The following is a 13,178-nucleotide window of genomic DNA, read 5'->3' on the forward strand; positions in this document are numbered from 1 at the left end:
ATACCTGCCGCGAGTAAGCATAAGTAAGGTAGTTATCATCGAATGCTATCAAGTTGAGTGATATAGCAATTTATCGGCCAATCAAGACCATTCTGTGCACCCACGTTAATTAAGTGTCAAATAGTGGTATTCGGATATGGTTTGTAATAAATGTTACTATTGTTCTGAACAGCTTAAAAGTAAGACATGTTTTTGCGTCTCTACATGCACTAAAAACTTTATTTACGTTATGGGTTAGGGATACGTACATGCATAGGATTTTACACAAATGAAATCATTACGTAAACGGAAAATGAAATTCTCGCCTTTGAATTTCAGTTTTATGACATTTTGTAGGTAGTTTAATACCAAATAAACTAAAACTGAGACTTTTGTCATATAGCTCGTGAAAAACTTTGTGATCTAGTCAGCCACGATTCCCGTGGGAAACAGACTTTCAGATCTTCAAACATAACCAGAGTTGTCTTAAGATTTCATGAGCGAACATGCATATCTATTTATACAGTAGAAGCATTAACCTAAGAATGCTAATGTCGCTGCTGTTCGTGTTACCAACATCTAGTTTTCCACGAACTGGCAGCGTGAGTACCGGCCCTCAAAGTGTCAGATTAATTTTCAAAACCAAAACAACAACATGGTATTGAACAAACAATGAAAACCCATAATTTAAGGTAATAATTATTAAAATCAATTTTGTGAGAACAACGCTTCTAGCGTTCTACTACTAATAATTCTATTATTTATACCCATGAATATATATATTCTATGAAATTTTGAGTTCAACGACCGTTAAAAGTTGGACAAGAGCTCTTTTGAGTACTGGCCCTCAGATTTACAAGCGTATTCATTTCGCACTAACACACAAATAATTCATTTTGCTTCTGTTGATCAATAAAAAAATATAAATTTGAACACGGTTCGAATGTTCATGTAGAGACCGTTATGCCTCTACTATCCAATATGTCCTTCAAGAGATCATCAGTTATGCCTGCAGATCTGAAGGCCTTTACTTGAAGGAGAGTTTAATGAGTAGTATGATTGGTTCCATCTGGTCTAGCATAATTGTAGGAGTCCACATGAATGTGAACCTTATTTGTTTATCTTCAAAAGATCACTTCTTTGGCGTAACATTCCTACTTGGACAAAGCCTACCTCTCAACATGTTCTTATGAGCACTTCCACAGTTATTGACTGAGAGCTTTATTTGCCAATATTTATCATTTTTGCATATCGTGTAGCAGTCACAAATAGGGAAAGTTATGGCTATAGTGGTTCCCTATTTGGCCATCTAAGTTATCTCGAAAACTTTCGCATTTTGAATATTTTTTATTGTTTTAACATCAAAATATATGTCATATTAAACTACTTAAACACAAAGAAAGAATATAATAGAGAAAAACTAATTTGACAAAGGAATCTTGACCGGCGGGATTCAGATTTTTACCTTGCGAATGATCTTAGATAAATTCCGAGAGTATGACTTACAGACCCACCATACTTCTGTTGAATAAACTGTTATTCGGCAACTAACGATACTTGGATAAACAAATATGTTTGAATTTTAAGACACCGACACGTTAATGCTCCCAGTGGACGATTTGCCCTTTAAAGGAAGAACCACACTAGACAACGGACTAGCATGCAACGCCCAGTGGCACAATCGAAATACATTTCTGACGAAAAGTTTTCCAGACTGAAGCGGGAATCGAACCCACACCCCTTGACGCGATGCGGCTAAATGCTTGGTAACACTAACCGCACGGCCACGAAGCCCACAATCGCAGTTTTCTACAGATGAGTTCGTTCAAATGTCCTCGTTAAAAAAACACGCATAATACAACTCCATACCTCGTGAACTCAATTCCGACCATTCAAAACAAGCATTACTGATAAAGTTATCAGGCGCTATACTTCATGGGCAAAACATAATATGCGTTGCGATTTTGATAGTTAACCTTTACGTTACCGACCTCGGACAAGGCATTTTCAAATAGCTGTCATTTCGTCACTTTCCCTTCCTTTTTTTTCGTCAGTTTATTTTAAAAAGGTTTCAGTCATTTGTCATAAATGGACAATGCTGAATTCGGAATCATGCTGGAGATATTCCGGGATGTACTGGGGTCACAAGGGTGCAAAATTCGGGAAATGTGATTATTTTTTTATTTATTGCAGTTACAACACTGAAGTTTTTATGTGAAACGTGAGATAATGATCGATTGTCATCATTTCAACATAATTTGAATAAGTGGACCGTTCCGGAACATCGTAGCCGGTTCCGCCAGGGCCGGTTTGGGGACATTTCCATTTCATGTCCAAAACATGCCGTTCTACGACTCAATCTTTATGAATTCGGGAGAACAAGTCAATTCAAGAAGAAAAACCTCGATACAAACAGATGTGGTCACTCCAGATCTCTCGGAGTAGGCTAGCTCCACCGTCGGGGACTAAGCCGAGTAGCATCGATCGTCACAAACCAGTTTTGGGTCGTCTGGGCGCCAGTGAACCGGAAGTCATCCTCCAACCGGAATCGCTGGACCGACCTCGGCATCCAACTGGTCAACAAGGAGAGCTCGAACAGCAGCAGCGGAGAACGAGTCGTCGTAGAGCAACGAAGTGCACATGAGCGTCCAGTAGAAGATCAACAGAGCTCTGACGCGAGGCCAGCTCAAGGGAAGTATGCGTCGTCGCACAGAAAGCTGTCCAAAGTCCCGGCGAGATGTTCAACCGCCAATTGGGCAAAACGCTTCAACAGCGAACTAGCAGAACAGTTAGAGGCTGAGATTGAAGAAGTGCATGAGCACAGCCCTACCCCGATGAAGTTGCCTGATGTAGTTCCGGGGGGGATCGAGGCACAGGAGCAGTAGGGAAAGTTTTTTAGTGGTTAAGCACGCCTAACGTGAGTCCCACACCGTGCCAACACACAACAGGCCTGGCTTTTGAAGCTTTTTTGTACCCTACTATAAAAAAAAAAAAAAAAAAAAAAAAAAAAAAAAAAAAAAAAAAAAAAAAAAAAAAAAAAAAAAAAAAAAAAAAAAAAAAAGCTCCAGATCTCTCCGCACGGGTTCCACGAGGGCCTCTTTGGGGACATATCAGTTTTATGTCCAAAACATACCGTGTGACGTCTCAATCTTCATGAATTCTAAAGAACTTGTCAATAAATGAAAAATAAACACGGTAATGAAAGATATGGCCACTCCAGAGCTTCTAGCACAGATTCCACGAGGGATTCTTTGGGACATTTCTGCTTTTTGTCCAAAACATACCGTGAGACGTTTAGAGTTCTATTTGATCCTTCGACCTTGACGCTTGCTCCTGCGGGAGCGGGTGACGAGGGCAGGATCAAACATGTAGCGCGTCGGTCAAGTGAAGTGAAAAAAGCGGTACGAGCTGCGATCGGTTAGTTCTGTTTGATCTTTCGACCTTGATGCTTGCTCCTGCGGGAGTGGGTGACGAGGGCAAGATCTTGTCGCGAGTCGGTCGAGTAGTGAAATGAAATAGCGCCGCGGATCGGCAGTAGTATTTGATCTATTGATCGAGTCGCTTGCTCTTGCGTGGGCGAGTGATGAGCACTTGTTCGGGGTACAATGCGTTTATCGAATTATATTGCGAATCCGATTAGGCGTTATTATATCATGGATCGCATCACTAACCATTGGTGACTCCCAGATCTCTACCTTATCCCACTAACCCAATATCCTTTCCATGACAACTGTGGAGATGCAGAGGTATACTCGGTCTCTAGTAACAACGGTTGTCAAACTAACATTCCTACCCTTCCCCGATGACCGTAAGGACGTGGCCGGCGCCGTTATTGACTTTTAAAATTTGAGCTCTCGATTTGTGCACATTGAAGAATGGTAAGCTAATCCCAGGCCCCATTCATAAATTCCCTGTGCAACTTCGATTGTTCTGGTCAATCACGGAGTACGAATTGTAACTACGAATTGTACGGTCATCTATGCTCATGCTCATGCTCATGCAAAACATACCGTGAGACGTCTAAATCTTTGTGAATTGTATAAACATGTCAATAAAAGAAGAATCAACTTATTGACATCTGATGTGGCCACTCCATAGCTCCAAGCACAGGTTCCGCCAGGGCCTACTTGAGGATATTTCCGTTGTATATCCAAAACAAACCGTTTGACGTGGCAATCTTCGTGAATTCGAAAGAACATGTCAATCAATAAAGAATGAACTAGGTATCAACTAATTAGGTCACTCCTAAGCACCTGGTATTGGTTCCGCCAAGGCTTCTTAGGAGACATTTCAGTTTAATGTCCAAAACCTATTGTACAACGTCTCATGAATAAGACCGAACATGTCAATAAATGAGGAATCGACCCTGTGTTGCCACTCCTGAGCATCACGATGTGGCTTCTCTTCACTGATGCAGTCTTAGGCAGAATCTTTCTGAACAGACGTTTTCCACGATTTTTGGAAAATCTGTCATGCAGATCTTCATGAATACTCCAGGAATGCACTGTGCAACAAGTTAAAACTCAGCAAAAAGCTCAGAAGAAAACTAACAAGGAATCCACCAGAAATTAGTTTCAAACATCATCATAAATGCAAGAAAAATCCTTAAAAGGCTGTGGCTAGAATGTTACCAAGAACCTGTATACTTCGAAAAAAAATTTCAATTTCATAAAAAAAAATCTCTGTCAATTACTTAGGGTTCATTCCATATTTGTTAATAAAAACTCAAAAAGAATTCGCTATAGAACTCCACATTAATACACCATAAACATAATCTTATGATTAATGATATCCCTTTGGCATATTTACTGCCAATAATTGTTTTAACAGTATGAAAAAGAGAACAACCTATTGCCCATTTAAATCGTACCGCTAATTCACGAATGGAGGAATTCCACGCGCAACAGAATAAATTTGATTAGAAAATGTTAAGGATTTCATCAGAAATTAAACAATAATCTAGCGAGCAATTATCTAATTTGGTTCTCCTATCTACTTTGATTTTCCTACATATTAGTGTTCGGTCCATCGATTGTGTCGCTTGCTCCAGCGGGAGCGAGCGATGGGACCGGATCACACTCGTTTGGCATGCAACGCGAAATCGAGTAATACAGGGAGTCCGGTTAGGCGTGATTATATCATGGACCGCATCACCATTATCACCACCTTTCCCACTAACCCAGTGTCCTTTCCAAGACAACTGTAGAGATGCAGAGGTATATTCGATCTTTGAACTCTCGATTCGTGCACTTTGAAAATGGTTCGCTAATCCCCCATTCATCTGTGCAACTTCGACTGTTCTGGACAATTACGGAATTCAACTACGAAGTGATCATCTATGCTTGAGCTGATGCTCATTTTCCGCAATAGTTTACTTGCAAATTCTTCTTGTTTTTCTTTTATTTATGAAGCTCGAAACTTAAATAGCCAGTTCATTCGTTTCAATTCAAATTGTATTGCTCTGGAGTGGCCAAATCAGTTTTTAACGAATTGATCCTTCGTTTATTGACAAGTTACCGTAAAATCGGGTGTAATTGATCAGAAGGGTGAAATTGATCATCGTATCACACGATTTTATTTATTCGTAATAGAGCACAAATATCAATGTAAGTTGCAGTAAATGAACGTTGCTTGTCGTAACTATTGTCGAATGGTGTGTTGTGAAGTTTTTCGTGTTAAAGAATGTTTATTACTATGAAAATAATGTAAAATTTCAAAATCATGCACGGTGCAGTATTGACAAACACCTATGAACTTCTATTTATAAGCAAGGATTTGAACATGGCATAAACCTGAAAGTTTGTGAGGATGCTTGAGATATATCCCCAAACCAGATTTCATCACCAAAACTCGTACCAATTTGCTCATATGGCTGAAATAATTGAATTTCTGTTAGATATCATTGAATTCCTTTGGAAATTGCATACATTTAGGCGTTTTCCGCGTAATTCTTGAAATTTAACTATTCGTTACTTATACAAATATTGCATTATTAAGAATTTTACAAGCATATTCGGATTCAGGGAGCTCAAATTTATCATATAGAGTTGTTTTGGAAACTAACAATAATGGCATTGACAAGTGATCAATTTCACCCCGAAATGAGATCCTCTGATTTTTTATTTTTGAGGTATTTGTTAACACTAATATGACATTTGTTAGAAAATGTCGGTACATAAGTCGATGAGGCTCACCTTCGTACTTGTTTTCCTGCATTTAGTTGTTTGGCATTGTTAACATTATAGAAAACAGGATAGAAAAACCGTGAAAAATTATCAATTTCACCCGAAATTACGGTACCTCTAATTCATGAAGATTGAGACGTCGCACGGTATGTTGCCGACAAAAAAAAAACGGAAATGTCCTCCAGGAGGCCTTGACGGAACCTGTGTTAGGTGCTCTGGAGTGGCCAAATCTATTGATATTTAGTTTATTCTTTCTTTATTGTCATATTCTTTCGAATTCAAGAAGATTGAGATGTCGCACGGTATGTTTTGGACATGAAATGGAAATGTCCCCAAACTGGCCCTGGCGGAACCGGCTACGATGTTCCGGAACAGTCTACTAATTCAAATTATGTTGAAATGATCACAATCAATCATTATTTACGTTTTACATAGAAATTTCAGTGTTGTAACTGCAATAAATAAAAAAATAATCACATTTTCCTGAATTTGGCACCCGTGTGACAACAGTACAACCCAGAATATCTCCGGCATGGTTCCGAATTCAGCATTGTCCATTTATGACAAATGACTGAAATCTTTTTGAGTAAACTGACGGTGGTTTCAAAAAATGGAATGTAAATTATCGAAATGGCAGGTATTTGAAAATGCTTTGTTGGAGGTCGGTAACGTAAAGATTAAATACAAAATCTAACAAAAGCATATTTCTTTTTTTCTTGTTCATAAATGAATATGCCTTCTAATGCGATCTGTCGTATTCAGTTATTCACATTGATAGGTACTTGAATCTGCGCATGATACCTGTTTTTTTAAACCAATATCTAGTGCTTAAAAAAATCGAAGAATTAAACTGTTTTCTGCAAGTAAAATTGACCAAAGAAGAACACAAAGCACACAATTCATTCCAATTGATAGTTTTTAGGGTGGCGGATGATCACCTCCTTACAGGGTGGTTACCCCCTTGGTTTGGATTCACCCCCTTACAAAAATACGAAAGTGTTTTGTCCATATCTCTGGGATTAAAAGTCTAATTGGAACTCTCTGTGGCTCATTCGAAAAGCAATAAGCCCATCTTACATCGTAGGTATTTTGACGATTTTTTTTAATTTTGTTCACTAAAATTTGAGATGTTGGCAATTTTTCAAAATTACACTGAAAAAATTTTCTTATTATAGTATCGACCAAAAATCTGAAAACTTCTCAAAATCATTAAAACAGTTCTCGTTTAGAGCGAGATCATAAATTAAGCGAGACCTGTTTTAAAGATGAAAAAGCTATTGGTATCGAAGTGTGAAGCTTGTTGTTACTGAACAAACGAATGGATTCACACGTTATTTAACAATGTTATGATGAAGAGAAGATACACATCTGTCTCCCAGTGGTGATAGTTTTGATATTGATCCACAAATTTGCTTAAAAACAACGAGCTACACACTCGATTACCAACGGCTTTCAGGGTGGGATCATAAGTTATGCGAGAGTTATTCTACTCAAGAGGCTGTAATAAGTACCTTGCTAGGACAACTAGAGGCACCAGAGTAATGAAAAAAGCGGCACAATTCTAATTGGAACATACTTTAGGAATAATGGACGGTAGGAATAGTTTTTTTAAATACCTTTAAATCATTTAGTTGATGATGTAGAAAGAGGAGATTACTTCTTTTTATGTGATTTGAATTCAGAAGATCACATTAACTTAGGTTTCGAGAAAATTCGGAAAATGGACTGCACCCTAGTGAATAGTGAATAAATATGTTTTAATTTCAATTGCAATCGCAGTTTTCTTCAGATGACTTCATTCAAACGTCCCAGTTGGAGATGATACATAAAAAAAACTGCTAGTCTCGTGAGCTGAATTCCGACAAACAAATAGGTACAACCATTACTGATAAAGTTATCAGGCACTAAAAGCAGTAGGGTAGAAGCTCCGGTTTTGGCCATACGCCAGTTGTAGCCATAGTAGGTTATACACAGTTTTACATAGCCAATCGGCATGAAACCTTTTGTGTTCAGTGGATCACATTCACATGATAGAGCTACATTCATTTACTCGCCCAAATTGATTAAAAACATAAGAAAAATAATTCATTTTCCTTATCATTTTAACTCCCATACACCTAATTTGGCCAGGGCACTCCTGATTTGGCCACTCTCAAGAGAAATCAATGCGATTGGCCAATTTGGGAACCGAAGTTAAATCTCTGGCTGAAACTGGTTCCGTTGGCCTATATTGACCAACGGAATTTTCAAAGGGAAAAAATGGTTATAGCTCAGTTTTGATATTTTACACACATAATACGGATTGAAAGCTTGCATTTGACATATTTGAAGTATAGATACGGCTTCCCATTTAATTTTTATTGACATTTTCTCTTATGCTGGTCAAAACCGGTGCTTTTACCCTAAAGAGTAGTCTACAAAGGCAAAAAATCTGAAGCGTTGCGAATAAAGTGAAATGCGAAGTTCAACAGAAGCATGTTTCATTCATTGGTGTTCTTAAGTTTATAGGCCCTCTACAGATGCCGATCAAAAGTTGTGATTTGACGTATTCAACGGTTCGCTATCCTACATTTCCGATCTATATTTTTTTATTTCCGATTTATAAATTATGTCACCTGAATAAGAATATGATAACTTTGTTTTTGTTTTTCAATAAATATTTTAAGTAAATATTCTTTCTTTTTTTTCTTGGCATTACATCTTCACTGGGACAGAACTTTTTTTCAAGTGGTAAACAACCCCCCAACAAAATTAAAAATGCAGATTTTGTACTCTATTTCAAAATGCCATATTTCTAACATGAATATAAGCGTTCCAAAATCTCTTTGCTAGCTATTCAATTTGATTGCCTGCCAAACGTACCAGTTGAAAATTAATAAATCTGCATAATTTTTCGCAAGTATCGTCCCAAAAAAAACCCCGTTCAAGAACTCCCCACCTTTCCCTATCAGCATATTCTATGTCTCATACAAATATTAAATTATTAGTTTAATAATTAATTCGTTCGCAAAACCAATTCTTGCACGCAAATTCATATTTTTCCCCTGGGAATATTCTTTGGGCTTTCCGTTACCTACTGTGTGAGTTAAAATACGTTGCTTTGTTCCCAAACAATAACTTTCTCAGCAATGTGCAATTCAACGTTCTCTCTGCATAACTGCAACTGCGCAGGACTTGAAACATTCATTCATATTTTTAGAGCCAAACAAAAACATGTCAAATGCAATGCACCAAAAGCCCACGAAATGTACCTCCAACACACTTTTTAATTACCTTTTTCCACTTCAGTCAGCTCAATTGAATCCATAATGTTTCTGTTATGAGACAGTCCAGTGAACAATGAATACCATTCTCACTTTTCGTAACAGAAAACGCACTTTTAACCGATTCGTGCTATTATACAATCATCTGGTGTGATGTCGTTCTGGTTCACGGAGCTTATCACAATGAGTAACCGAAATTCACTGAACTAAACTGCACTACTCGCCTGCCTGTGACGTGCCGGGTCGATTTCAGAACGTTAGATATAGCAATTATACATCCACCGCGAGTGCAGGGAAAATTTGTTCTGATCATCCAGAGGCGACAGGAAACACAACCAGCGTCGTCTATCGGTTGAGAACACCAAAATAAACATCGGGAATCGAACACACTCATCTTGCTTCCGCGCGCTCTTGCAGTTACATATAGGCATCGCTGTATACTTACAGCCAGAACGCAATTCAGTTAAACGTACTCAATTAAGTACTTCTCTCTCATGTAACTGGGTAGTTAGTATTCGCAAGCGAAAAAAAAACGCCGGCACTGATATGAGAGTTTGCACTGTTCACGTTCTTAACCCTCTCGCAGCGCAGCACATGGAAATGAAACTCGTTCATTCGCTTGCGTTGAGGTCGTAATATTGTCGTCCTTAACGTATCTTCAATACGACAGTGAAGTGAATGATATATTGCCAAATATTAATAAGAAATTATCCGAATTTAGTTAGCACCATGGTCGTAAATTGTCTGAACACAGATACAACTAGACTGTTATGTCGGTTTGGTCTCCTATAAGCCGCCAGGCACGGTACTACCTTTGATTCAAAATTTATAAAGGAAAACCCATTAGTTTCGAGATCATACTTGTGGGATTTGAGCTTGGACTACAGTTTACAAAAGTGTGATTTTTTAATCATTTATTCCAATGGTATACGCATGAAAACTGAAACTATGTAATACAGTGGATTAATTGAAACTAGAGTGCCCGTCTCGGGATTTGACAAAATTCGAGATTTTCAGTTTCCCGGGATAAAGTTCTGACGTCCTGAGAATCTCGGGATTCCTGAAATGAACGAAAAATTTGATGAAAAGCACTAAATTTCAAAGCAGAACACAATAGTTATTTATGCAACAAGTTGCAAAATGATAATTTTTTCAGCACGAGTCGTACATTTATCCAACGAGGCTCGCCGAGTTGGATAAATACGACGAGTGCTGAAAAAATCGAGTTTTACAACGAGTTGCATACAACATTTTTTGCTATTACGAAAAAACCGTTTAATCGAGTTGTATCTAGGATCACAATCATATTTCAGAATAACCCACGTGGCCATCCATGCGTCGAACAGGCTCAATATTTTTCAATCAGGTAGGCTGTGATATACGTACTACATGACTGTCACACATTTTCACGCTTTATAGATAGAAGCGTGGAGGTGGTCAAGATATTCGAGGACAACCCAGGTAAGATGCTATTGCAATTTTATACCAAATTGTACACTCACTATTCATTTGCTAAGTTGTCTGCACGCATCGGATTTTTTTGGAATTAACTAGATCATCGTTTTTCAAACTTGGCTTTCGTGACCCCCCGACCTCTCGTCACCTCACTCGTTTTATCAATAATAACTGGTGAGACGGTAAGGGGTCGCGAAATTCAAGTTTGGGAAGCTATGAACTAGATAACTCTACTACCTCATCTTCGTCTTGCTAGACGACCCGATGCCGAAACAGAATCGCCACACGAGTGGGATTCGGATCGTCCAATGGATGTAGGGCAAGTTGCTTGTCATTGGTAAATACAAAACCATTCGAAGGATGGCTGTAAAAGCCTTTAAGATATTTAGTTGGCGATTGTCAAAAGAGTGCTGAAAAGTGTTACTTTTCAGCACCCAAAACAGTGCTGAAAAGTAGCACTTTTCAGTTCTGTTTCTTTTGTTAGGAAAAGTAGGCCATTATGTTGCTCATTTAATTGATGAAAAGTAGGCTAATAAGCAACGGAATAGCAAAAACATTTATTTCAGAATAAAGCCTTCCCGGGTGAATAACAAAATAATGGTACCGTCGTCGGGAGTGAGTATGGGTCAAAAATGCATATGTCTCAGTTGATTGTTAAGGTGAAGATGCATCGAAGCCAAACTTAAAATTTTCAAGAGCACAAATCTAAAGAACCATACAGCGGTTAGAGCTGAAAACTCAATCGATTGGTTACACGCTGATGGTGACCAATCGATCAAGTTTTCAGCTTGAACGGCTGTTTAGTTCTCGAGATTTGTGCTCTTGAAAATTTGAGGTTTGGCTTCGCTTCATCTTCACCTTAAATTACTCTCGTAAAGACTGGAACGCGCAGAAATCGGTCGTAAAAAAAAACGTGTTTTTCAAAATTCATAACACAAAAGCTTCTTATTTTATTTTGGTAGCTTGATTCATATATTTAAAGGAAACAATGTTCGCTTATTCACGGTGCCCCGACAGACCGTTATTATGCAAAAATATTGTCCATCAAATCTTAACACAGGGCTCGATTCATATGGTTATTCTGCATCTCTGGGCAAATTTTTAAAAAAATCCCTAGGAGGAATCTCAAGAAATCGTGATTTTAAGTTTTTGACTTAAAAATTCAATATAATCCATATTAAAATTTGGCAATAGCACTGAACAAAACCCACAAAAATCAAAACGTTAGCCAAACTATTTCCAACTAGTATATAACTGTTGCCGTTGTTATAATTATAAATATTTACAACTGACTTAACTTACCAGAGTAGCTTAAGTATGTTGTTACATGGCTTTAACCAGTAAACTTAGTTTAATAGGATGAAATCTAACAAATAAATCTCAATATACAGTTGATGTTACGTTCGATAAACGTGAAACATTTAATGCTGAATATTACCAATTAACAGCTTATTGTTCGACATTCACACTAATTGACCAGCCCACCAAAGTCTGCCGTATTTATTTTAATATAGTATGCTCATTTGTACATCTGGTACTACCCTTGACGTTTACGTCTAGTTTTCCACCGAGTATTGCCCTCAGCACTTTACGTAAAAATAACCTGTTCAACATTCTCAGCCACAACAAGATAAAAACTACGCGGAATACATGATGGTCATATGTCACAAGTATTTGACGATTAACAAAGCCTTTAACAACTTCAAAAAAATCCCCAATAAGTACTACTTAAGTATCAGCATCACTAGGACTTCCACTTTATAAACCTGCAACCATTTACTTCGTTTTAAATGTTTTTTTTTCGGTATTCATCGTCAATCTTCTCTTATTCTTGGCATTACGTCCCCACTGGGACAGAGCTTGCGTCTCAGCTTAGTGTTCTTATGAGCACTTCCACCGTTATTAATTTCCATTACGAAAAGATCCTGGACCGACCGGGAATCGAACTCAGACACCTTCAGCGTGGCACCTTCAGCGTGGCTTTGCTTTGTAGCCACGGACTCTAACCACTCAGCTAAAGAAGGCCCCATCGTCAATCTGTTTAATGATTTCTAGGTCGCGTTCGACACAGTTACGAAAATGTAGCTGTTGAAGGTAATATCAAAGACTTGAAAACAAGACTTAGAGCTGATTAAGCTGACAAATACAATCAAGTGTGAGAATTGTGGAGCCAATTTTTTTGTAAAATAACTTTGAATGAAAAGAGATGATTTTCCGAATTTACTGTTCAATATTGTTTTTAGTCGCATATACTCCTTGATTTTGCAAACGATGTTTTTATTGCAATCGATCGCAA

At 38.0% G+C, this 13,178-nt stretch overlaps 1 protein-coding gene across 1 annotated transcript in view; it reads right to left on the reverse strand.

Moving 5' to 3' along the window:
• Positions 1-9,785, reverse strand: part of LOC5574472 — a 29,106-nt gene extending 19,321 nt beyond the window's left edge. The window contains exon 1 of the mRNA XM_001655081.2: positions 9,438-9,785. Coding sequence (XP_001655131.2) covers positions 9,438-9,471 — 34 coding nt within the window. The 5' untranslated portion in view covers positions 9,472-9,785. The remainder of the gene's footprint in view (positions 1-9,437) is intronic.
• Positions 9,786-13,178: the final 3,393 nt, after the last annotated feature.

Source organism: Aedes aegypti, chromosome 2, assembly GCF_002204515.2.
Source record: "Aedes aegypti strain LVP_AGWG chromosome 2, AaegL5.0 Primary Assembly, whole genome shotgun sequence".
In the NCBI taxonomy this organism is placed as follows: Eukaryota; Metazoa; Arthropoda; class Insecta; order Diptera; family Culicidae; genus Aedes; species Aedes aegypti.